General features: G+C 45.8%; 1 protein-coding gene across 1 annotated transcript in view; it reads left to right on the forward strand.

Moving 5' to 3' along the window:
- The window catches only part of HSPA14 (heat shock protein family A (Hsp70) member 14), a 44,465-nt gene that overhangs the window by 12,143 nt on the left and 4,941 nt on the right, over positions 1-27,381 (forward strand). The window contains exons 8-12 of the mRNA XM_040343422.1: positions 6,742-6,903; positions 10,837-10,992; positions 13,262-13,364; positions 22,932-23,147; positions 25,517-25,690. Of these exons, the coding sequence (XP_040199356.1) occupies positions 6,742-6,903; positions 10,837-10,992; positions 13,262-13,364; positions 22,932-23,147; positions 25,517-25,690 (811 nt within the window). The remainder of the gene's footprint in view (positions 1-6,741; positions 6,904-10,836; positions 10,993-13,261; positions 13,365-22,931; positions 23,148-25,516; positions 25,691-27,381) is intronic.

The following is a 27,381-nucleotide window of genomic DNA, read 5'->3' on the forward strand; positions in this document are numbered from 1 at the left end:
ATGATTCAAATCTTTTTCCCCCAGTGATAGGTGTCCTCCCTGGTAAGTGTTGTTTAGCTGGGTCTGCTGCGCTAGGTGTGGGATCTCTGTGAAATACAGGAGCCGTGTTTCCCATGCTAAGAGGAGGTCTGTGACCTACCTGAGGGCTTACCTGCCTGGGTGCTGCGCCGCTCCGTCCTCCTCCATGTGCGATGGCCCCCGCCGACAGGGGCGCGCGCGTGCCCGAGATATGAACGTGTTTTCGCGCCATTGGCTGGGGTGGGGGCGCATCCCTGTGGGCGGCGATTTACATATAGGAAGGGGAGGCCCTTCCAGTAGCTGCCAAAAGGCTCAGTGTCTTCCTGAGTTACAGAGGAGGAGGACGCAGAGCGGAGCTCGCTGAGGACACCCAGTGGCGGAAGGAAAGATTACAGTCGTTTTCTAAAGAATAGACTGTCAAACCTACAGATAGGTTTCCTTTTCCTTTTTTTCAGCAGATGGCTATTGGCAATACTTATTAGGAGACAGAGTATTTTTTCTTTTCCTCTTCAAAAAAAAAAAAGATATATATAAAAAAAAAAGAGGAAGAAAAAGGGAAAGTACTTCTGATCTCCCTTCTCAGTTTGGGCGTTAGTCTCTATCGTTCCCAAACCGGCAGATCCCCTTAGCTACGTCTGTGGCTGGGTGATAGCAGGTGTACCTCGGTATTGTACCATGGCTTCTAGGTCAGAGGGTACAAAGGGTGGGGATTCCCCCGCAAAATCCGAGGGCTCAGACACGGCTATGCCGCTGCTCTCCCCACAGGACATATCGGGGCACGCCCTGATGGGACCTGGGGGATCTGGGGCTGGTCCAGTTCAGTCCAACCCCGGCTTTGTCACTGAGAGGGTGCTTGCTGTTTCTTTAGGAGAACTAGAGAAAAGAATGGCAAAAAGAATAGCTAAGGCTATATCGGGTAGAAAGCGGACTAGGTCTCCGTCACCCGAGCAGGAACCCTCAGACTCAGAGATCCTTTCCCTAGGGGAATTGGATAATCCTGACGTTTTGGACCAGGGTGGTTCAGAGATCGAGGATCTGGATACTGAGGAGTCTAGTTCAACCTCCCAAGGGGAAAGTTTGTGGGTTCAAGCTTTAACGGACATGGTCCATGAGGCATTTAAGTTACCCATACCAGAACCTCAAGTATCGGCGGTTTCAGCTTTAGGCTCATTAAGAGCGCCTCAAAGCAACGCAGTTTTTCCGGTCCATCCTCTACTCGAGGATGTCATATTTCAGGATTGGATCAAACCAGATAGAGTCTTTTTACCACCTAAAAAAATTCTCTGTTTTATATCCTATGGAGGAGAAATTCTCCAAAAGGTGGGCGCCCCCGGCGGTGGACGCAGCCATCTCCTGTGTGAACAGATCTTTAACTTGCCCTGTAGAAAACTTACAGGTGTTTAAGGATCCGGTTGATAAACGTTTGGAAACATTACTTAAGGCCTCCTTTACTTCAGCAGGGGCGATAGTTCAGCCCGCTGTGGCTGCTATTGGAGTTGCCCAAGCATTATCAGATAAGACTAAACAAATGCTTAAACTGATCCCTGCCCAACAGGCAGAGGAATTTTCGGATATACCCAGGGCTATACGCTTTACGGTGGATGCTATCAAGGACTCCATCCAGCAGGCGTCACGTTTATCCTTATTTCTAATCCATATGAGAAGGCTCTTATGGTTGAAGAATTGGGAGGCTGAGCCCCCGTGCAAAAAACTCCTGGTAGGGTTTCCCTTCCATGGAGGACGTCTCTTCGGAGAAGATCTGGATAGATATATTCAGACTATATCAAGCGGCAAAAGCACTCTCTTGCCAGTCAAGAAGAAGGCCCGAGGGCCCGCATTTAAGCGCCAGCCCTCCCCGGGGCAGGGGCCCTCTAATACCAAACAGTATCGACGGCCTCCTGCAAGATCAGGATTTAACAATAAGCTGCAGGGCCAAGCCACGGGGGGCAAGAAGCAGTGGTACCGCAAGCCTGCGAAGCCAGCCCCCAAGTCGGCCTTATGAAGGGGCGCCCCCACCCACGATGGTGGGGGGAAGGCTGCGTCTCTTTGCAGAGGTTTGGGAGGCCAGCATTCCCGACTGCTGGGTACGGTCTTCCGTGACCACGGGCTACAAACTAGAATTTCTAAAATTCCCTCCTCCTCATTACCAGGAGTCAAGAGTACCAGGCGACCCTGTGAAAAGAGCCGCATTGATGGCGGCATTGAATCATCTGCTATGCCAGAAGGTGATAGTAGAAGTACCAGTCCGGGAACAGGGATTGGGGTTCTACTCCAACCTGTTTATCAGCCCAACGGCGATGTCAGGCCAATTTTGGACTTAAAGGGAGTAAATGCGTACCTAAAGGTCCGCTCATTCCGGATGGAAACTATTCGGTCAGCTGTCGCCGTGCTCCAGAAGGACGACTTCATGGCGTCCATAGACATAAAGGATGCTTACCTTCATGTGCCAATTTTTCAGCCACATCAAGTATTTCTACGCTTCGCGGTGGCTCAGCGTCATTTCCAATTTGTGGCGCTCCCCTTCGGGTTGGCTACGGCCCCCCGGGTATTCACGAAGGTCCTAGCCCCAATCCTAGCCAATCTAAGGACCCAAGGGGTCACGGTCCTGGCTTACCTGGACGACCTCTTGGTCGTAGACCACTCGTCTCCTGGCCTGGAACGAGCAGTGGCCCTCACGGTTCAGTACCTCGAGAGGTTCGGCTGGGTCCTAAATCGAGACAAGTCAGCATTCCTGCCCACAAGGCAGCTGGAATATCTCGGCATGAGATTGGATACAGAACAACAAAAGGTGTTCCTACCCCTATTAAAGGTCAAGGCCATCAAGGAGCTAATACAAATAGTTCTAAGAAAGAAAAGGCCAACTGTTCGCCTATGTATGTGACTACTAGGCAAGATGGTGGCCACATTCGAGGCGGTTCCGTACGCTCAGAGCCACACTCGCATCCTGCAGGCAGCCATCCTGTCAGCATGGAGCAAGAGGCCTCAGGCCTTAGAAATTCCTTTGCCACTCTCACCAAGAGTGCGGCAAAGTCTATCTTGGTGGTTAAACCCTCAGAATCTCCTGAAGGGAAAGACTTTCAGTCCTGTGACCTGGAAAATAGTAACCACAGACGCCAGCCTGATGGGCTGGGGAGCAATTTTGGATGGTTGCACTCGCCAGGGCACTTGGGCAGCAGCAGAGAAGCAGTTGCCCATCAATATCTTGGAGCTCAGAGCTGCTCGACTAGCCCTCAGGGCTTGGACGTCCAAACTACAGGGGTTCCCGGTGAGAATACAATCGGACAATGCCACGGCGGTGGCATATATAAATCACCAAGGGGGAACCAAGAGTCAAGCCGCTCAGAAAGAAGTGAGCTTGATTTTCTTGTGGGCAGAAGCCCATGTGCCCTGCATATCGGCTATATTCATTCCCGGAGTGGACAACCTACAGGCGGACTTCTTAAGTCGCCAGACTCTGTTGCCGGGGGAGTGGTCTCTGCATCCACAGGTCTTTCAGACACTCTGCCAGAAATGGGGAGTGCCGGACGTGGATATCATGGCATCGAGACTGAACAAGAAGCTAGACAGGTTCATGTCCCGCACAAGGGATCCCAGGGCCTGCGGAACCGATGCGTTAGTTTGCCCTTGGCATCAGTTCAAACTTCTTTATGCATTTCCCCCGCTCCAGTTACTACCCCGCCTGCTGCGCAGGATCAGGGTGGAGCACATACCAGTTATCCTGGTAGCTCCAGCATGGCCCAGAAGGGCATGGTATTCACTAATCCTGAAGATGGTAGTGGGAGACCCTTGGACTCTTCCTCTACGACCAGACCTGCTATCGCAAGGTCCGATCCTCCACCCTGCCTTACGGCATCTAAATTTGACGGCCTGGAAGCTGAATCCCTGATTCTCAGGGGTAGAGGTCTGTCTCAGAAAGTAATCTCTACCCTAATCAGAGCCAGGAAACCGGTCTCTAGGGTGATTTATTACAGGGTCTGGAAGGCCTATGTAGGCTGGTGTGAGTCCAAGCGATGGCTTTCTCGCAAATTTACCATCGATAGAGTATTAAGTTTTCTCCAGCTAGGAGTGGATAGAGGACTGGCATTAAGCACAATCAAGGGACAGATTTCAGCTTTGTCAGTGTGGTTTCAGCGGCCGCTGGCCACCCACTCGCTAGTTAAGACCTTCATTCAAGGGGTCTTGCGTATTAATCCTCCAGTTAAATCCCCACTTTGTCCGTGGGATTTAAATCTTGTTCTGTCAAGTTTACAGAAACAACCTTTTGAGCCGTTGGCTGAAATTCCTTTGGTTTTACTGACAAGGAAGTTAGTATTTTTGGTTGCCATGGTTTCCGCCAGGAGAGTATCGGAACTGGCAGCCTTATCCTGTAAGGAACCATATCTTATTTTACATAAGGACAAGGTCGTTCTCCGCCCTCATCCTTCCTTCCTACCAAAGGTTATATCCAGTTTTCATCTAAACCAGGATTTGGTATTACCATCCTTCTTTCCTAAACCTACTTCCAAAAAGGAAGGGTTGCTGCATACCTTGGATATTGTCAGGGCCATGAAAGCCTATCTTAAAGCTACAGAGAAGATCCGGAAAACAGATGTGTTGTTCATTTTACCGGATGGGCCCAAAAAGGGGCAGGCAGCTGCAAAATCCACCATCTCGAGGTGGATTAAACAGTTAATCACTCAGGCCTACGGCTTGAAGGGGTTGCCTCCTCCGTTATCATTAACCACTTCCCGACCCCCGCATGTACATATACGTCCACAATATGGCACGTACAGGCACATGGGCGTACACGTACGTCCTCGCCTATTAGCGGGTGGGGGGTCCGATCGGGACCCCCCCCGCTACATGCGGAGGTCGGGTCCGCTCGGGGAGCGATCCGGGACCACGGCGCGGCTATTTGTTTAGGCTCATTCTACTAGGGCCATGGGCGCCTCCTGGGCAACACACCACCAGATCTCTATGGCTCAAGTTTGCAAGGCGGCAACCTGGTCTGTCCACACGTTTACAAAATTCTACCAGTTGGACGTAAGAAGGAATACTGATACAGCCTTTGGGCAGGCAGTGCTGCGGGCTGCAGTTTGAGACCCTCGGATTCCGGGGGCTCCCCTTTGAGTAAAATTTAAAATTATTTTTTTCTCAACTAAGTTGGATTTATTATGATTTAAGTATATCTCTAAATTAAATCCTTTTGTCTTGGAAAGATGTCTCCCTCCCCTCATTGTAAGCATTGCTTTGGGACATCCCACATAGTAATGAATATGCCGCTCTGTGTCCCGTGATGTACGAGAAAGGAAAAAGGGATTTTTAATACAGCTTACCTGTAAAATCCTTTTCTTGGAGTACATCACGGGACACAGAGCTCCCACCCCTCTTATGGGGACCATTTTGGGAGGCATACTGCTTGCTACAAAACTGAGGTACTCCTCCTATGGGAGGGGGTTATATAGGGAGGGGCACTTCCTGTTTGAGATTGCCAGTGTCCATCACCTGAAGGTACTCCATATAACCCATATAGTAATGAATATGCCGCTCTGTGTCCCGTGATGTACTCCAAGAAAAGGATTTTACAGGTAAGCTGTATTAAAAATCCCTTTATCCTTTTTAGTACAAATAAGAAACCTTACTAAAGAGGTACATTTCTCAAAGTATAAATGCCTTGAGAAGGGGGTCACGATTTAGGAATAAATCAGAAAAGTTCCTCTTTACTGTCTATACCACTGATTTAGGCTACCAGGCAGAGACTTGCCATCTTCAGACGTTTTCTGATGGCTTAGCGGTAGTGGGATGTATTGGGGATGGGAAAGAGACTGAGTATAGGACTGTGGTGGAGAACTTTGTCACATGGTATGAGGATAATCATCTGCATTTAAATTTGACTAAGACAAAGGAGCTGGTTGTGGATTTGAGAAGGAGGAAGGCATCTGAGACCCCCTTTTTCTATCTGAGGAGTGGAGGTAGCAGAGAATTATAAGTATCTGAGGGTGCATATAGATAATAATGGGAAGGGCCAGAGCCGCCTCTATTTTTTGAGGTCTTATAACATTTGCCAGATGATGCTGAAGATGTTTTATGAGTCTGTGGTTACCAGTGCTCTACTGTATGTGGTTGCTTGCTGGGGAAGCAGGCTTAGTATAGCCGGCACCAACAGACTCCATAAACTGATTCGCAAGACCAGTGATGTTGCTGGATTGGAGTCTTTAACAACCTTATTGGAAAGGAGAAAATTGTGCAAGGTATGTTCAATCTTGGACAACTCCTCCCACCAGTGCCGATCCTGACCTCCTTGGGGCCCTAAGCAAAATGACATGTCACATTAAAGTTGAGAAGCGGGGGGGGGGGCCGCTGCCGACAGTGACATGTGACATTAAAGTTGAGAAGCGGTAGGGGGGTTCTGCTGTCGGAAATTACATCTTGCATTAAAGTGAGTAGGAGGGGGGGGGGCGACTTCTTACCTTTTCTCCCATGCAGCCATCAAGTTGAGAAGCGGGGTGAGAGGCCGAAAATGACTTCTCACCAGGCGGGGAGTCTAGTAAAATTTGGGGGGGCCCTCCACAGCTTTGCGGGGCCCTAAGCGGCTTGCATAGTGAGCCTATAGGGCGGATCGGCCCTGCCTCCCACCCACTTAGTAAGCTTAAGTTCCATGCAAAGTGAACATGTACTAACCCCTTAGTAAATCAATCCCATTATTTTTTAACACACTTCAAATATTTTCCTTATTGGTTGCAGCAATGTATTGGTGTACAAATTAGGAGGTACGTCATTATCTGTTACGGTGATTGAAGTTAACAGCGGAATATATCGAGTTCTAGCAACAAAGACTTATGACAACATTGGAGGAGTCTGTTTCACAGAAGCTCTAGCTCAATATCTGGCATCTGAATTTCAGAGGTATGGCATGTTAAAATTCCTTTTAGATTTGTAGGGGCAACATTAAAAAACATATGTTACTCGCATACAGAAAGACTAAAGTTTTTGTACTAACCACTTAAAGACCGCCTGTAGTAGTTTCCCAATTTCACTTTTGGGATTATTAACCACTTAAGCCCCGGACCAAAATGCTGCTTTAAGACCCAAGGTGTTTTTACAGTTCGGGACTGCGTCGCTTTAACAGACAATTGCGCGGTCATGCGACGTGGCCCCCAAACAAAATTGGCGTCCTTTATTTCCCCACAAATAGAGCTTTCTTTTGGTGGTATTTGATCACCTCTGCGGTTTTTATTTTTTGCGCTATAAACAAAAATAAAGCGACAATTTTGAAAAAAAATGCAATATTTTTTACTTTTTGTTATAATAAATATCCCCCAAAAACATATATAAAAACATTTTTTTCCCTCAGTTTAGGCCGATACGTATTCTTCGACCTATTTTTAGTAAAAAAAATCGCAATAAGCGTTTATCGATTGGTTTGCCCAAAATTTATAGCGTTTACAAAATAGGGGATAGTTTTATTGCATTTTTATTAATTTCTTTTTTTTTTTTACTACTAATGGCGGCGATCAGCGATTTTTTTTCGTGACTGCGACATTATGGCGGACACTTCGGACAATTTTGACACATTTTTGGGACCATTGTCATTTTCACAGCAAAAAATGCATTTAAATTGCATTCTTTATTGTGAAAATGACAGTTGCAGTTTGGGAGTTAACCACAGGGGGCGCTGTAGGAGTTAGGGTGCACCTAGTGTGTGTTTACAACTGTAGGGGGGTGTGGCTGTAGGACTGACGTCATCGATTGTGTCTCCCCTATAAAGGGGATGACACGATCGATGCGCCGCCACAGTGAAGCACGGGGAACCCGTGTTTACATACGGCTCTCCCCGTTCTTCAGCTCCGGGGAGCGATCGCGACGGAGCGGCTTTAAACAAATAGCCGCGCCGTCGTCCCGGAATGCTCCCCGAGCGAACCCGACCGCCGCATGTAGCGGGGGGGGTCCCGATCGGACCCGCTAGAAGGCAAGGACGTACATGAACGCCCATGTGCCTGTACGTGCCATACTGTGGACGTACATTTACATGCGGCGGTCGGGAAGTGGTTAAAGTATTCTGTATAGCAGTTTCACTGCTACAGGGTGACTCTCCTGTGCAGAATCACACACACACATATGTGTGTGTGATCCTGCACTTCCACCTGCAGGGGGCGTGCGCATGCTCCTGGCGGGCCGCTTCAGCTGTAATTATTCACAGCAGAAGCCAATCTGTGGGAGTCAGGCACAGGATGTCTGCCGACACCCACCGAACACATTCCATCTCTTCCCCTAGTAAAGGGAGCTAACACAGTACATCAAAACACTTCATTAGGCACACGGTTAACACTTTGATCGCCCTAGATGTTTAACACCTTCCCAGCCAGTGTCGTCACTTCAGTGACCGTGTATATTTTTAGCACTGATCACTTCAATAGTGTCAGTTTGTGTTTGATTGTTCACCGCAATATTGCAGTCCCCCATGTCGCTGATTGCCACCATTACTAGTTTAAGAAAAAAATCCTTAAATATATCCCATAGTGTGTAGACACTATAACGTTCATGTAAACCAATCAATATATGCTATGCTTTATTGGATTTTTTTTCCCAAAAACATGTAGCAGAATACACATTGGCCTAAATTTTATGTAGATTTTTTTTATTTAATTTTTTGGATAGGTTTTAGAACAGAAAGTAAAAAATATTGTTTTTCTTTCAAAAGTGTTGGTCTTTTTTGTTTATAGCGCAAAAAAAAAAAAAAAACTCCTCCAGCGCTGATCAAATACCACCAAAAGTAAGCTCTATTAGTGGGGGGAAAAAAATTTCATTTAATTAATGTACAGGGTTGCATGACCACGCAATTGCCAGTTAAAGTAACGCAGTGCTGTATCGCAAAAAAATTGCCTGGTCATGAAGGAGGTAAATGTTCCAGAGCTCAAGTGGTTAGAGCCACCTTCAGCCTTCTACCTTGCCTTGCATAGTTAAGTCTCAAATAGCTGGATTCAGGTATCTTGCCGCAACTTTTAGGCGGCGTAGGGTATCGTATTTACGCTACACCGCCTTAAGTCAGAGAGGCAAGTACTGTATTCACAAAGTACTTGCCTCCTAACTTACGGCGGTGTAGCGTAAATGGGGCCGGCGTAAGCGCGCCTAATTCAAATTAGGCTGAGGGGGCGTGTTTTATGATAATGGGGGGTGACCTGACGTTATTGACGTTTTTTTACGAACGGCGTATGCGCGGTCCGTGTACATATCCCAGTGTGCATTGCTCCAAAGTACGCCACAAGGACGTATTGGTTTCGACGTGTGCGTAAATTACGTCCAGCCCTATTCACGGACGATTTACGCAAACAACGTAAAATTTTTAAATTTTGACGCGGGAACGACGGCCATACTTAAAGCGGTGGTTCACCCTCAATGACAACATTCTAGCATTAAATTAAGCATAGTAGCGCGAGCTACAGTATGCCTTTATTTATTTTTTTTGCCCCGTACTCACTGTTTAATCCTATAGTGAAGATTCAGACTCCCCGCGGGGAATGGGCGTTCCTATCCAGAGGGAAGATGATTGACGGCCAGCTATGGCACGTCACGCTTCCCGAAGATAGCCGGAGTAGGTCTCGGCTCTTCACGGCGCTATACGGCGCCCGGCACAGAATATGCGCAGGCGCCGTGAAGAGCCAAGTCCTATTTCGGCTATTTCCGGAGAAGCGTGACGCGCCAGAGCCGGCCGTCAATCATCTTCCCTCTGGATAGGAACGCCCATTCCCCGCGGGGAGTCTGAATTCATATTCTACGCCGAACTCAACGCAAGCGCCACCTAGCGGCCAGCCTAAATATTGCACCCTAAGATACGACGGCGCAGGCTGACGTATCTTAGCTAGGTTTAAGTGTATCTCAGTTTGAGAATACACTTAAACTTAGGACGGCGCAGATTCCGAGTTAGGTCAGCGTATCTACTGATACGCCGGCCTAACGCTCTCTGAATCTAGCTAAAAGACTTTAACCCATGATGCAGTGTTTCCTGATTAGTATGGAAAACATGACATCAGTGAAAGTATTGGGAGGAAATTTTACAAAAAAGCCCAGCAAATTTCTAGAATCCTGGCCCTAGTCAGACATGTGCTTGAAGCCATGATGCCAGAAGGAACATACCGTATTTATCAATTAAGATGTTTATTTTTGAATTTCCCCAGCTAGATACTAAGCAACTTTTTTCTATAGGGGAAAATACAATTCTAATTATCAGTGTTGATGTGATCATCCCCAGATTCAGTAAGATGAGCTCTATTTGGAAGACTTGGATAGGATAGTGGCATTAAGGCTCATTTAAATCAATGCGGGAACACGGCGGGTTCCCGCATCGCATGTCTCCCGGCGGCAGTTCACGGTGCCCTATGCGAACTGCTGGGAGTGTCAATTGAAAGTTAATGACACTCCCAAATCAGTTTGCATATCGCAGTGCAAACTGAAAATTCAAGCAGGAATCGGATCGCATGGTTGAACACCCAATGCGATGCTATTCTGCTGCGGACCAAAAAAAGCATCCTGTGCGGGTTTGGTCTGAATGCAAGGCAAATTCAGCCATGCTGTCTGTATGGCTGAAATCGCATCGCACAGAGAATCGCATGTGATTTGCAGTGTGGTGTGAATCGTATTCCGATGTCGGACATCACACAAGTGGGAACTGACACAGCGAGTTGCTTGTGCTTGCAAAATATTGTCAGTCTGTTAAGGCCCCTACACTTTGCAAGGTGATACTAAATCCTATTTTTTGTTTTTTGTAGTATGCTTTAGTTATATATTTGTAGACACAGCTTGTTCTTACCCCTATTTTGTAAAACTTTTTTTTTTGAATAGGTCATACAAACAGGATATTAAAGGAAATGCTCGAGCAATGATGAAGCTTATGAACAATGCTGATGGAGCTAAACACTCCCTATCGACTTTAGGAAGTGCCAATTGTTTTGTGGATTCGTTACATGATGGCATTGACTTTGATTGCAGTGTTTCCAGGTAAGATGACACTTTCCTATCCTATATAGTCTATCATGGGGTTTTTTATATTTATGAGAATATTTTTTTGTACTTTTGGAAATGTATTGGTGGGAAATGTCACTTGCATAGTTATTGATGTTGGTAGTTGTGGGTACTGAAAGATGTCAGCACTTATTATAACAGGTATGGCTAGTTTTAAAGCGTTCATAGCTTCACTGTAAGATATGAACTGGCAATTATTTACTGTAAGCCAGCCTAAAGCCTGGTACACACGATCAGATTTTCTGTGTAGGACTTTTGTCCGAAGGGCGTTGGCCATGAACTTGTCTTGCATACAAACGGCAAAGAATTGTCGGCCAACAAACACAAAACGATGTGTTTTTTTCAGCTCTTTAGCGCCACCCTTTGGGCAACTTCTGCTAATGTTGTCATTGCTTCTGAGCATGTGTTTGTATTTTGTATTTTTTTTCCGAAGGACTTGGGACGTTCGGATAATCCGACAACACACATTTCTTGGAAAATTTGAAAGCATGCTATCCGACAACAATTGTCCTATGGAGCATACAAACAGCCTGTCATCACACAATTCCCGTCGGATAATCCGATCGTGTACGAGGCTTTAGACCGAGATCTCCTTTCAGCTCTGGAGAATGCTGCCCACTTGCAGTCATTGGGCCAGATTCAGAAAGATGCACGCATCTTTCTGCTGGCGGAACGTATCTCCGATACGTTACGCCGCTGTAACATTGGGCGCAAGTTCTGTATTTAGAAAGAACTTGCGCCCTTATTTACGGCAGCGTAACGTATGTGTTGCGGCGTAAGACCGCGTAATTCAAATGGGGATGTTGGGGGCGTGTTGTATTTAAATTTGCCTTGACCCCGCGTTTTTTCCTTTTTTTTTTTTTTTTTTGAACGGCGCATGCCGTAAAATATCCCAGTGTGCAAGGATGTATTGGAATCGACGTGAACGTAAATGACGTAAAGCCGTATTTGCGAACGACTTGCGCAAACGACGTAAGAATTTAAAAACTCGGCGCGGGAACGACGGCCATACTTAACATTAGCTACGCCTCATATAGCAGGGGTAACTATACGCCGAAAAAAGCCGAACGTAAACGACGTAAAAAAAAATGAGCCGGCGGGACGTACGTTTCTGAATCGCCGTATGTACTTAATTAGCATATTCATTGCGTAAACATACGGAAGCCCCACCTAGCGGCCAGCCTGAAATTGCAGCCTAAGATACGACGGTGTAAGACACTTACACCTGTCGGATCTTAGGGATATCTATGCGTAACTGATTCTCTGAATCAGGCGCATAGATACGACCTCCCGCACTCAGAGGTACGACGGCGTATAAGGAGATACGCCGTTGTATCTCTTTTCTGAATCTGGCCCACTGCAAATAACACTAAAAGAATATAAATACTATGCTAACCTTGTACAGGTTGGCTTGTGTTGATTATAGCCGTGTAAAATCAAAGCATTCTGAGTGGACCTCTGGAGAGTGTGACCTCTCCACCTTGTAGAATCGGAGGATGTATTGCATTCATTTTATAAAATGCACAGCATTCTCTGAACAGGGACCGTGCTGAGTGGCCAACCTCCTATGTTCAGCATAGAACTTGGAATCTGGTGGGGGTCACTGGAGAAGTGGTGTCTACTTCTGGTGGCATTGGCCGGGTATGGTATATTGGTATATAACATAGTTACATTGGTCCTAGCGGGAATGGAAAAATATACCATACCTGGAATTCCTCGAATGTTTGCCTAAAAAAGTTTGTTATAGGTAAAGATTAGAGGTGCACCGAAAGGACATTTTGCTTCCGAAAATGCAGGATGCACTTGGCCGAAAATGACTGTTTTTTTAAATAAATAAATTTTTTATATATATATATATATATATATATATATATATATATATATATATATATATATATATATATATATATATATATATATATATATATATATATATAATTCGACTTTTTAATTATTATCAATTTAAATGAATATGAATTGATCGTCGGCCATTATTGACACCTTTAGCGCAAGATAAGCTCAAGAAAAATGTATCCCTTTAGGGCTGGTTCACACTAAGTGGTGCGAGATCGCATGTGAGTCGCACTGCAAATCACATGCGATGTCCGTGCTATTCAGCCATACAGATAGGTCCGCAGGACAATTGGATTGCAGGGGTGTTTAACAAATGCATTATCGCTGGAAAAGGAAACTGTTTTTATGCACAATTGTCTTACAGCTTGTTTTTACTGCTCTTTTCTTTCAGGGCTCGTTTTGAACTCATCTGTTCTTCCCTGTTCAATCAGTGCATGGACCCAATCAAAAGGCTTTTGGAAGAAGTTGAATTTAAAGCTACTGATGTGAATCAGGTGTGAATTCCATTAGTTTTGTTCAGTTTGATTGTATTATTTTTCCTTTTAGGTTAAGGCCTAATTCATACCATACATGCAGAAAAACGAATGTAAACACTTGCCGAGACATGAGTTTACATCGGTTTTCACGCACGTTTCTATGCACATTGACATCAGTTTTTCCTGTGCGCTTTTTTTTTTCCCCCCCATACAGACTGACATCTCATCCTGTATCGTCACGCCTCATCAGAGACCCCTCATAAGTGCCCCCCTCATCAGTGATCCTTACATCAGAAACATCCTCATCAGTTCCCCCTTCATCATATACTTCTCATCAGAGAATCCTTATCTGGGGCCCCCACCATCAGTATCCCCTTTCATCTGTCTCCCACCATCAGTATCCCCCCCCCCCCCTCATCTGTCTCCCACCATCAGTATCGCCCCCTCTCTCATCTGTCTCTCACCATCAGTATCGCCCCCTCTCTCATCTGTCTCTCACCATCAGTATCGCCCCCCTCTCATCTGTCTCCCACCATCAGTATCTCCCCCCTCTCATCTGTCTCCCACCATCAGTATCTCCCCCCTCTCATCTGTCTCCCACCATCAGTATCTCCCCCCCTCTCATCTGTCTCCCACCATCAGTATCTCCCCCCCCCCTCTCATCTGTCTCTCACCATCAGTATCGCCCCCTCTCATCTGTCTCTCACCATCAGTATCGCCCCCTCTCATCTGTCTCTCACCATCAGTATCTCCCCCTCTCATCTGTCTCTCACCATCAGTATCTCCCCCTCTCATCTGTCTCTCACCATCAGTATCTCCCCCCCCCAATCTGTCTCCCACCATCAGTATCACCCCTCATCTGTCTCCCACCCAGGATGGTGTGATCGAGCCCTTAATGAATATGAACCTTTCATCTCCCTCCAAGTCAAATGATAAATCTAATATTTCACTGCAAGGATATTTGATACTGTATTTGTAAGAAATAAAATGAATCCTTTATTTGCTTAGACCCTACTAGGGGTCTGTAGATAAATTCTAGAAGCTCACAGAGTTCCATTTGAACCTGGAGATCTAGGGAACCTACAGGGAGTGCAGAATTATTAGGCAAGTTGTATTTTTGAGGATTCATTTTATTATTGAACAACAACCATGTTCTCAATGAACCCAAAAAACTCATTAATATCAAAGCTGAATATTTTTGGAAGTAGTTTTTAGTTTGTTTTTAGTTTTAGCTATTTTAGGGGGATATATGTGTGTGCAGGTGACTATTACTGTGCATAATTATTAGGCAACTTAACAAAAAAAAAATATATACCCATTTCAATTATTTATTTTTACCAGTGAAACCAATATAACATCTCAACATTCACAAATATACATTTCTGACATTCAAAAACAAAACAAAAACAAATAAGTGACCAATATAGCTACCTTTCTTTGCATGGACACTCAAAAGCCTGCCATCCATGGATTCTGTCAGTGTTTTGATCTGTTCACCATCAACATTGCGTGCAGCAGCAACCACAGCCTCCCAGACACTGTTCAGAGAGGTGTACTGTTTTCCCTCCTTGTAAATCTCACATTTGATGATGGACCACAGGTTCTCAATGGGGTTCAGATCAGGTGAACAAGGAGGCCATGTCATTAGTTTTTCTTCTTTTATACCCTTTCTTGCCAGCCACGCTGTGGAGTACTTGGACGCGTGTGATGGAGCATTGTCCTGCATGAAAATCATGTTTTTCTTGAAGGATGGTGACTTCTTCCTGTACCACTGCTTGAAGAAGGTCTCTTCCAGAAACTGGCAGTAGGACTGGGAGTTGAGTTTGACTCCATCCTCAACCCGAAAAGGCCCCACAAGCTCATCTTTGATGATACCAGCCCAAACCAGTACTCCACCTCCACCTTGCTGGCGTCTGAGTCGGACTGGAGCTCTCTGCCCTTTACCAATCCAGCCACGGGCCCATCCATCTGGCCCATCAAGACTCACTCTCATTTCATCAGTCCATAAAACCTTAGAAAAATCAGTCTTGAGATATTTCTTGGCCCAGTCTTGACGTTTCAGCTTGTGTGTCTTGTTCAGTGGTGGTCGTCTTTCAGCCTTTCTTACCTTGGCCATGTCTCTGAGTATTGCACACCTTGTGCTTTTGGGCACTCCAGTGATGTTGCAGCTCTGAAATATGGCCAAACTGGTGGCAAGTGGCATCTTGGCAGCTGCACGCTTGACTTTTCTCAGTTCATGGGCAGTTATTTTGCGCCTTGGTTTTTCCACACGCTTCTTGCGACCCTGTTGACTATTTTGAATGAAACGCTTGATTGTTCGATGATCACGCTTCAGAAGCTTTGCAATTTTAGGAGTGCTGCATCCCTCTGCTAGATATCTCTCTATTTTTGACTTTTCTGAGCCTGTCAAGTCCTTCTTTTGACCCATTTTGCCAAAGGAAAGGAAGTTGACTAATAATTCTGCACACCTGATATAGGGTGTTGATGTCATTAGACCACACCCCTTCTCATTACAGAGATGCACATCACCTAATATGCTTAATTGGTAGTAGGCTTTCGAGCCTATACAGCTTGGAGTAAGACAACATGCATAAAGAGGATGATGTGGTCAAAATACTAATTTGCCTAATAATTCTGCACTGCCTGTATAGTAATTATAAAGGCAGTACATTTGTTTGTTTTTTTGACAAACATGCCATACTTACCTGCTCTGTGCAATGGTTTAGCACAGAGCAGCCCCAATCCTCGGGTTCCCCAATGGCGCTCCTGGCCTCACCCCCACGCCAAGTGCTCCCATAGCAAGCTGCTTACTCTGCAGGCACTCTTACATCTCACTCCCGCGCCAGCACACAAAGCATGACTTGGCCCCACTCCCTCCTCACTGGCTGTGATTGACGGCAGCAGAAGCCAATGGCTCCCACTGGTGCCTCTGTCCAGTGAGGAGAGAGACTGCTCTTGTGCACATTGCTGGATCGAGATGGGGGGGCTGAGGGCAGGGCTGCATGGAGAAGGCTTTTTCTTTATCGTACATCACGGGACACAGAGCGGCATTCATTACTATATGGGTTATATGGAGTACCTTCAGGTGTAGACACTGGCAATCTCAAACAGGAAATGCCCCTCCCTATATAACCCCCTCCCATAGGAGGAGTACCTCAGTTTTTACGCCAGTGTCTTAGGTGTTAGTCATGGTTTAGCTTGCCTCCGCATCCTTGGGATTAGGTGAGCTACCGGTTCTGTCCAAAAAAGCCTCAGCGCTAAAGTGGTCAGTAACCGGACCCCAAACCCTTGGGGTATAGCCCATAATGCTTTTCTTTTTAGAGAGCTGGACCCTGGGCCCAGAACTTAGAAACCTTTGGGTACCTAAAGTTTTCTGTTGCCAGGGTGCTATATGGGCCCAGGACAGTGGATCCTTCATAGGAACCCAGGGCCTGAAGGTCTAGACATCCCCACGGAGATGGGGGAAGATTGGGCCTCTTGCTTGGCAAAGTCCTGCGGCATGGAGCAGGTAAGTGAGGGGAAAACTTGCGGAACTTGGTTCTTAGCAGGTTTTTTTCTGGGGGGTCACAGGGGACATGCCTAAAGTTATGCACTGCATCTGGCAAACTAGTCACATATCATAAAGATAGGATGGCTCTCTATGTATTATTCCCCATAAGATGTGACCTCCCTTGTAGTGTTGGAAAAGCATTGAGTGGGGCCTGTGTTATATAAAAATATATGTGTGTGTCAGAGAGCTTTGCTTACCTGCAGGCCTCCAGGCGATGCTCCATTCAGTCTTCCTCCTCAGAGCCTGCAAGCAGGCAAAACGCTGACCTCCTCATGGTTCCAGGCTGCAGGCTGCAGTTTGCTGGAACAGAGAGGTCCCTTCCTCCCAAAATCCCCCCCCCTCCCCCTGTCGGGAGGGGCATTTCCTGTTTGAGATTGCTGGGGGGGAAGGGCGGGTCAGTGGCTTAAAGGAAGGGGCGGCCCTTTCTTGTTTGTGCCATTCAATACTTTGGAACTGAGGAGAAAGACCAGAGCGGCAGCACGGGGCGCCGAGGACACACAGTGGCCAGAAAGGATATTGCAGTCTTCAGAGGACTGTTTTTCAAGCCTAGAAATAGGCTGTTTCTTTTCCATCTCATAGTTTTTCTTTGCAATACTACTCAGGGGGACAGAATGTTTTTTCTTTCCTGGATTTGAAACAAAAACGAAAAAAAAAAAAAAAAAAAAAGTCATCTAGGGGAGAGGAAGCATTTTTTATCCCCCAAACAGGTGTTTGGGCAATTAACTTTTATAGTTCCAAATACCAATAGGTAGCAGGTGTACCTCGGTATTGTACCATGGCATCCGGGTCAGAGGGTACAAGAGGTGGGGATTCCCCCAGAGAGTCTGAGGTCTCAGACATATGCCGCTGCTTTCCCTACAGGGAGCCTTGGGGCCATCGGGATCTGGGGCTGGAGCTGACGCGGGTCAGTCCAACCCTAAGATGGTCACGGAGGAGGTATTACTCACCTCTTTAAAAGAGATGCAGAAAAGCATGGGAAAAAATGATAGCCGCAGCTATGCGGGGCAGTAAGCGGAATAGATCTCCGTCGCCCGAGCGCGGACCCTCAGAAGAGGAGGTCCTTTCCTCAGGGGAATTGGACGACCTCTTGGACAAGGACCAAGTAGGTTCAGGGATCGAAGATCCGGATACAGAGGAGTCTGGGGCAGTCTTGTCGGACTTGGTCCATAGGGCATTCAACTTGCCAGTACCAGATCTCCAGGTATCGACGGTTTCAGCTTTGGGCTCACTGAGGGCGCCTCAAAGCAATGCTGTGTTTCCGATCCATCCTCTATTAGAGGGAATTTTGTTCCAAGATTGGAACAAGCCAGATAAGATCTTCTTACCACCTAAAAGGTTCTCTGTCCTATATCCTATGGAAGAAAAATTTTCCAAAAGATGGGCTACTCCTGCAGTGGACGCAGCCATCTCATGTATTAACAGATCGTTAACATGCCCTGTAGAAAACATACAGGTGTTCAAGGATCCAGTTGATAAGCGCTTGGAAGCACTACTTAAGAACTCCTTCACTACTGCAGGGGCAGTAGTACAGCCAGCTGTGGCTGCGATTGGGGTCGCTCAAGCATTATCGGATCAATTTAAGCAGATGCTTAAACTTATTCCGGCCCAGCAGGCAGAAAAATTTTCGGATGTCCCTAAGGCCATATGTTTTACGGTAGACGCAATCAAGGATTCTATCCAGCAAGCGTCACGTTTATCGTTATCCCTTATCCATATGAGAAGACTCTTATGGTTAAAAAGCTGGGAGGCTGAGCCCCCATGCAAGAGCTCCTGGTAGGGTTCCCCTTCCATGGAGGACGACTCTTCGGAGAAGACAGGAAGAAGGTTCAGGGACCTGCGTTTAAACGACAGTATTCCCCTGGGCAGGGGCCCTCTAATGCCAAGCAGTATCGACGGCCTCCTGCAAAAGCAAACTTCGGCTTCAACAGCAGATCACAAGGACAGGCTGTTAGAGGCAAAAGGCAGTGGTTTCGCAAACCAGCAAAACCAGCCCCCAAGCCAACCTTATGAAGGGGCGCCCCCACCCACGAAGGTGGGGGGAAGGCTGCGACTCTTTTCAGAGATTTGGGAAGCCAGCATTCCCGACGAGTGGGTACGGTCTTCCGTGGCCACAGGCTACAAATTAGATTTCCTAAGGTTTCCTCCTCCTCATTTCCAGAAGTCGAGGATTCCAAACGATCCGGAAAAGGGAGCCGCATTAAGATCGGCATTAGATCATCTACTTCCCAGGAAGTAATAGTAGAGGTACCAGTCCTGGAACAGGGGCTGGGTTTCTACTCCAACCTATTCATCATCCCAAAATCCAATGGAGATGTCAGGCCAATTTTGGACCTAAAGATGGTAAATGCATATCTAAAGATCCGCTCATTTCGGATGGAATCCGTGCGGTCAGCAGCTGCCACACTCCAGAAGGACGACTTCATGGCGTCCATAGACATAAAGGATGCCTACCTTCATGTTCCAATTTATCAGCCACATCAAAGATATTTACGCTTCATGGTGGCTTCGCGTCACTTCCAATTCGTGGCGCTTCCCTTCGGGTTGGCTACGGCCCCCCGGGTGTTCACGAAGGTCCTAGCTCCAATCCTAGCCAAACTAAGGATCCAAGGGGTCACGATCCTAGCATACCTGGACGACCTCCTAGTCATAGATCACTCGTCTCCCGGCTTGGAGCGAGCAGTGGCCCTCACGGTCCAATACCTCGAGAGGTTCGGCTGGGTCCTAAATCGAGAAAAGTCAGCTTTCCAGCCCACAAGGCAGTTGGAATATCTCGGCATGAGATTAGACACAGAACAACAAGGAGTGTTCCTACCTCTGAGGAAGGTAAAAGCCATCAAGGAATTAATCCTACTGGTTCTAAGCAAGAAAGAACCGACTATTCGCCTATGTATGAGGTTACTAGGCAAGATGGTGGCCACATTCGAGGCGGTACCATACGCCCAGAGCCACACTCGCATCCTACAGGCAGCCATCCTGTCAGCATGGAGCAGAAGGCCACAGGCCTTGGATATCCCGTTGCCGCTCTCATCAAGAGTCCGACAAAGTCTGTGTTGGTGGTTAGACCCCCAGAATCTACTGAAGGGGAAGTCTTTCAGCCCAGTGGCTTGGAAGATAGTGACCACAGACGCCAGCCTGACGGGCTGGGGAGCAATTTTGGATGGTTGCACTCGCCAAGGTACTTGGGCAAAGCCAGAGAAGCAGTTGCCCATCAACATCTTGGAGCTCAGAGCTGCTCGACTAGCCCTCAGGGCTTGGACGTCAAAATTGCAGGGGTTCCCGGTGAGAATTCAATCAGACAATGCCACGGCCGTGGCATACATAAATCACCAAGGGGGAACCAGGAGTCAAGCCGCTCAAAGAGAGGTGAGCTTGATTCTCCTATGGGCAGAGGCTCATGTGCCCTGCATATCGGCAATATTCATTCCAGGAGTGGACAACTTTCAGGCGGACTTCTTAAGCCGCCAGACTCTATGGCCGGGGGAATGGTCTCTGCATCCACAAGTCTTTCAAGCACTCTGCCAAAGATGGGGAGTGCCGGACGTGGATATCATGGCATCGAGACTCAACAAGAAACTAGACAGGTTCATATCCCGTTCAAGGGATCCAATGGCCTGCGGAACCGATGCGTTGGTTTGCCCTTGGCATCAGTTTAAACTTCTTTATGCGTTTCCCCCGCTCCAGTTACTACCCCGCCTGCTGCGCAGGATCCGGGTGGAGCACATACCAGTCATCCTGGTAGCTCCAGCATGGCCCAGAAGAGCATGGTACTCACTAATCTTAAGGATGGTAGTGGGAGACCCGTGGACTCTTCCTCTACGGCCAGACCTGCTATCGCAAGGTCCGATCCTCCACCCTGCCTTACGGCATCTAAATTTGACGGCCTGGAAGCTGAATCCCTGATTCTCAGGGGTAGAGGTCTGTCTCAGAAAGTAATCTCTACCCTAATCAGAGCCAGGAAACCGGTCTCTAGGGTGATTTATTACAGGGTCTGGAAGGCCTATGTAGGCTGGTGTGAGTCCAAGCGATGGCTTTCTCGCAAATTTACCATCGATAGAGTATTAAGTTTTCTCCAGCTAGGAGTGGATAAAGGATTGGCATTAAGCACAATCAAAGGACAGATTTCTGCTCTGTCAGTGTGGTTTCAGTGGCCGCTGGCCACCCACTCGCTGGTTAAGACCTTCCTTCAAGGGGTCTTGCGTATTAGACCTCCAGTTAAATCCCCGCTTTGTCCGTGGGATTTAAATCTTGTTCTGTCAAGTTTACAGAAACAACCGTTTGAGCCGTTGGCTGATATTCCTTTGGTTCTACTGACAAGGAAGTTAGTATTTTTGGTTGCCATAGTTTCCGCAAGAAGAGTTTCGGAGCTGGCAGCCTTATCCTGTAAGGAACCATATCTTGTTTTTCATAAGGACAGGGTCGTTCTCCGCCCTCATCCTTCCTTCCTTCCGAAGGTCATATCCAGTTTTCATTTGAACCAGGATTTGGTATTACCATCCTTCTTCCCTAAACCTACTTCCAGAAAGGAAGGGTTGCTGCATACCTTGGATATTGTCAGGGCCATGAAGGCCTATCTTAAAGCTACAAAGAAGATCCGGAAGACAGATGTGCTGTTCATTCTACCGGATGGGCCCAAGAAGGGGCAGGCAGCTGCAAAGTCCACCATTTCTAGGTGGATTAAGCAATTAATCACTCAGGCCTACGGCTTGAAAGGGTTGCCTCCTCCAGTATCATTAAAGGCTCATTCTACTAGAGCCATGGGCGCCTCCTGGGCAGCACACCACCAGATCTCTATGGCTCAAGTTTGCAAGGCGGCAACCTGGTCTTCTGTCCACACGTTTACAAAATTCTACAAGTTGGACGTAAGAAGGAATACTGATACTGCCTTCGGGCAGGCAGTGCTGCAGGCTGCAGTTTGAGACCCTCGGATTCCGGGGGCTCCTCTTGTTTGAGTTAAATTTAAAAATTTTATTTTTCTCAACTAAGTTGGATTTATTATGATTTGAGTATATCTCTAAATTAAATCCTTTTGTCTTGGAGATGTTCTCCCTCCCCTCATTGTAAGCATTGCTTTGGGACATCCCATATAGTAATGAATGCCGCTCTGTGTCCCGTGATGTACGATAAAGAAAAAGAGATTTTTAATACAGCTTACCTGTAAAATCTTTTTCTTGGAGTACATCACGGGACACAGAGCTCCCACCCCTCTTTTTTGAGGACCATTTTGGGAGGCATACTGCTTGCTACAAAACTGAGGTACTCCTCCTATGGGAGGGGGTTATATAGGGAGGGGCATTTCCTGTTTGAGATTGCCAGTGTCTACACCTGAAGGTACTCCATATAACCCATATAGTAATGAATGCCGCTCTGTGTCCCGTGATGTACTCCAAGAAAAAGATTTTACAGGTAAGCTGTATTAAAAATCTCTTTTTTTTTCCCCTAATGCATAGAATGCATTAAGGTAAAAACCCTTGTACCTTTTTTAGAACCACTTTAAGCATACCGAGCTTGATTTCAGCTCCTTCCCTCCCACCTCTAAGAACAATGGGATGACCCCTAAAGTCGCACATCTTGATGTCCCAGAGTGAATAGAGTGGCTACCTCAGCCTGGACTCCAACCAGGCCCACCCCCCAGTCAGTGTGAACCTATTCATATGACATGGGGAGGGGGGACTACAGGAGGTAAAGTTGAGTTTCATAACAGAGAGCCCCGAGTCTTGATTCTGCTGGGTCACTCTGCAGGATACATAAAAATATGGTTTTAGGTCTATAGCTACTAAAGTAGCTCAATCAAGTTTAGATCAAGCATGCATTGATGTGAATTTTTTTGAGTTTTTGCTGTAAATTTATTTCACATGCTTGAGGCCCTAATTCTACAGTTCTGCATGACTCTTTAATGTGATCGTCTAGTTTACCCATGTTGGATGACGTCCCACTGCTTATACTCCTTCCTTTCACTACCACGGAGGGTGTAAATCAAGTGAACCCGTAGAGCATTGTGTTTTTACCTTTTTACTAAAGATTTCTTTGTTCTTTAGGTAGTACTATGTGGAGGATCTGCTCGCATGCCAAAATTGCAACAATTAATTAAGGACCTATTTCCAGAGGTGGAACTGTTAAACAGCATACCTCCTGATGAGGTCATTCCCATTGGCGCTGCCATAGAAGCTGGAATTCTGGTTGGTAAAGACGATCTATCTACAGATCTGGACTCCATTACCATTGAGTGCTCTGCCAGCGATATACTAGTGAAGGTTGGTTTTACTGCTGTACTTGTAGCAAAAGAATTAAGTTCTTTATTGACTCAAACTAGTTTCCATTGTAGCAGTAAGTGCATCGCCTGCTAAAATTCTGCATGGTGCCGTTATACTCCTAATGCATTCGCTGTTAACCCTTTAGCTGCCAGCCATTTTGGTGTCTTTTTTTTAAATGTGCAAAAAAAAAATTGGGCCTAAAGATTGCATAAACTTTCAAAAGTATGTATTTTCTGAAAGCATTCACCCAGAGAATAAAATGGTGGTAATTTTATGTTTTAGGTTACAATACATTAGTGTAAAAGTTCAGCTAAAAAAAAAAAGCGAAAGTGAATTTTAGGGTACAAAAATGCAATAAAGTACACCATGTTTTTGTAAAATATAAATGATGAGGTTTGATACCTTACATTTGTGTGTGCCCATGAAATAGTGACAAGCTTCAGTACCCTATATTTTCCATAGGTGATGCTTTAAAAGCCTCCTACAGGTCATCAGTTTAGTGTTACGGAGGAGGTCTGGTGCTAGAAATATTGCTCTCTTGCAATGTGTACCACATTCGTAATTTTGGTGCATAGGCTCCCCTGATATGTGTGTTTACATTTGTGCGTAAGAGAGGGGGCCTCAAATTTTGGGGGGTTTTTAAGTGGTTGGAGATGACTTCGATTTTTATTTATTTTTTACAATGATACAGGGTAGTTGTCATTCCTTATTTGTTGTTGATGAGCTCCAAATTCATATTTAATTCATACTGAAGGTGCCTTCATTATTTTTACTATAGCTGGCTAGATTGGAAAATGGTGGTATGTCTGTGGGAACCCAGAGATTTCTCCTGACATTCCCATGACTGCCCTTTTTGTGTTGTTTTTTTATGTTTGGGATTTTATTGTCAGTATGTATTTGTAAGCTAGCGATAGGGAGGAGCTCAAACTGCCCATAAAACGTTGGGCTTTTTTGCAGCGCTTTTGTGGTGCTTTTGTGTCATCAGCACTTTTTTTTACGGTCATTCGCGGCGCTTTGGAAGCACTTCCCCATCAATGGACGGGCATTTTTGAGGCGCTTTTTAAAGCACTGCTTGCAGGACGCCGCGCCAGCGCACCACCCGCGCTGCTTGCCCACAAAGTAAAAGCACTCATTGCTTGTATACACCACTCCTCCAGCGCTCCAAAGACGCTACTCGCAGGACCTTTTCCAAAAAATAAATGCACCCGATTTTTGTGAGCTTATCGGTGCATTTATTTTTTGGAGTGTCTTTGGAGGAGTGGTGTATAAAACCACTCCTCCAGCGCCCCTGCCTATTGAAACAAATGAGCAGCGCTTTTCAGGGACTATTAACCCTTCTGTTGCTAGCGGGGGGTTAAAAGTGCCCTGCTAGCGGCCGAAAAGCGGCGCTAAGACTAGCAGCACTTTACTGCTAACACAGTGTAGAAGGGGTCTAATTTTTGTCATTACGGGTTCATCTTTACAGTTTTGCAATACAGTTGAGTGGCTACAATTCAGAACTAGGCAGGCAGAACCAATTTTTGTCTGTCCTTGTCCTAGTACTTTGAGTCAGGGGAGGTGTGCGTTATCTCTGTTAATCCCTCCTAATAGTTCTAGCATGCTGAATAGAGTTAGTTTATTTGCAATTTTTTGTTGTCCCAAGAGGCTGAGTGAAGAATATACACTTGAATAGATTATTTTTTTATTAATTTTTTAAGTGGCTTAAGAATTTTTAAAAAAACCTTCTGTGTGCAGCATCCCCCCCAATACTTACCTGTGCACGAGAGAGCCTCGGCTCTTCGGGGACTCTCCCTCATTGTCAGTCATAGCCAGTTAGCCAATGAGGAGAGAGAGTGGGCGGGGCTGGGCTGCAGTTGCGAATGAACACGAGAGCAGTGGCTCAGGAGCCCCCATGGCAAGCTGCTTGCTCTTGGGGGCAGGAGAGAGGAGCGCTGACGGGGGACCCGCCTTCAGGAGGGAAAACTAATACTGTGTACTTTCGGTTCCTACTGTGTTGCAATGCTGGATACCCAAACAGCTAATCACCAGGCCCCAGTGCTGTTCCTTTTTTGAGGTGGGAGAGAGTCCAATTCCAGCGTAAAGAGTGTGTTTGGAATCACATCAGGTTACTCTTTATTACCGGAGGTAAACTGCGGCAATGGGAAATCTGTGCCTGAAGCTGTATTTTAAAGTAACACCTTTCTTTGAAATAAATGGGCAAAACACTAGCTTACTTTGAGCAATGTTTAGCGTCACATTTTGTTAGATTAAACACCCCAAATTTGCCTAGCGTTGATTTATTGATTGTTCACTTTATAAGAATTGAGATACATCTATCTGAAAAGAGCTGTGTGTAGTATTTATTTAGCCCATTCTATATGTCTTTGCAGGAAGCTGATGAGTCCGGAGCGGAGAAGTTCACTGTTCTGCTGCCTTCAGGAACCCCACTCCCTGCTCGTAGGCAGCACACACTACAAGCATCTGGGAACATCGCCTCTGTGTGTTTGGAGTTGTACGAGTCTGTTCCTAAATCAACTATATCTGACAGCAGTAAATTTGCACAAGTAAGTAAATGCACCATATAGCACAATGCAAAGACGTAAAAGATATTCCTTCTGTGGTATGAAAGTTCTATTTAACCACTTGCCGACCACCCCATCACACATTTACTACTACAGGGCTGCCTCACTGCGCAGGATCACGTGTGTGTGTGTGTGTGTATATGTATGTATGTGTGTATGTATGTGTGTGTATATATATATATATATATATATATATATATATATATATATATATATATATATATATATATATATATATATATATATATATATATATATATAATTTATTTACACACACACACACGTGAGTAACTATTATAGTGCTACAAATGCAAACTTATTCCTGCACATCGGGTGTGTGGGCGTGCCGCCTGTGGACCCCGCTGATCATTCGGTACACAGGCAGAATGGCAGTCTACCTGTGTAAACAAGACAATTGCCCTTATGTCAGTACAGAAGGCATGGATCCTAAGTTCCTGTAAAGCAGGAACACAGACATGCCTTTCACTAGTAAGGGTGAGCTCCGGCGTGTTCGCAAACCCCCACATGCAGAGCCCGCCAGGAAGTCGGCGCTGTGCTGCGCAAATCACAGGCAGTGAGACATTTCCTGATCTCTGCAGCTGCGCATTGGGAAATGTCTCACTGACTGTGATTAGCGCAACATAGTGCCGACTTCCTGGCGGGCTCTGCACATGGGGTCTGCGAACATGCCGGAGCTCATGCTTATTCACTAGTAAAAACACCTCCCCCACTACACTGAATCTCCAGCTAGGTACACAGGTTAACCCTTTGATCACCCCTGATGTTTACCCCTTCGCTGCCAGTGTCATTAGTACAGTCACAGTGCATATTTTTAGCACTGATCACTGTAATAATGTTACTGGTCCCCAAAGAATTGTACGATTTGTCCACCGCAATATTGGAATCCCACTGTAAGTCGCTGATCGCCGCCATTACTAGTAAAAAAATATTCCATAAATGTATCCCAAAAATATGTAGCAGAATACATATTGGCCTAAATTGATGTAGAAATTCAATATTTTTTTTTCATTGGGTGTGTTTTAGTGAAAAAATATTGAGAGAGATAGATTATATATATATATATATATATATATATATATATATATATATATATATATATATATATATATATATATATATATATATATATATATAAAAAATCTAATTTTTATTTATTTTTAAAAATTGTTGGTCGTTTTGAGTTTTGGTCAAAAAAATTAAAACTGCAGAGGTACCGGTAATCAATTACCACTAAAAGAAAGCTCTATTTGTGGGGAAAAAAGGACTTAAAATTTAGCACAGTGTTGCACAATTGTCAATTAAAATAACGCAGTGTGCCGTAATGCAAAAAATGGCCTGGTCAGGAAGGTGGGTAAACCTTCCGGAGGTCAAGTGGTTTAATAAGATCATTTTTGTTCCAAACGGCTGAGCAGCTTGCGGGACACAAATGATCTGTCCAATGACTGCTAAGATGGAAGATGTATCTGTGTGTTTAGAATGTTATCATATGACCATTTTGTTTTACGTCTGCATGATCCAAATGTTTTGTGTGGTTTTTCAGACACTATATATTTTCTTGCCAACCATATGTGCGGCAACAAGGAGAGTGTGCCTTCGAGCTCACACATATGCCTCCATAGCGCCTGAGATTCCTGTACTAGATTGTTTAGTTA

This window comes from Rana temporaria, chromosome 3 (assembly GCF_905171775.1).
Source record: "Rana temporaria chromosome 3, aRanTem1.1, whole genome shotgun sequence".
NCBI lineage: Eukaryota > Metazoa > Chordata > Amphibia > Anura > Ranidae > Rana > Rana temporaria.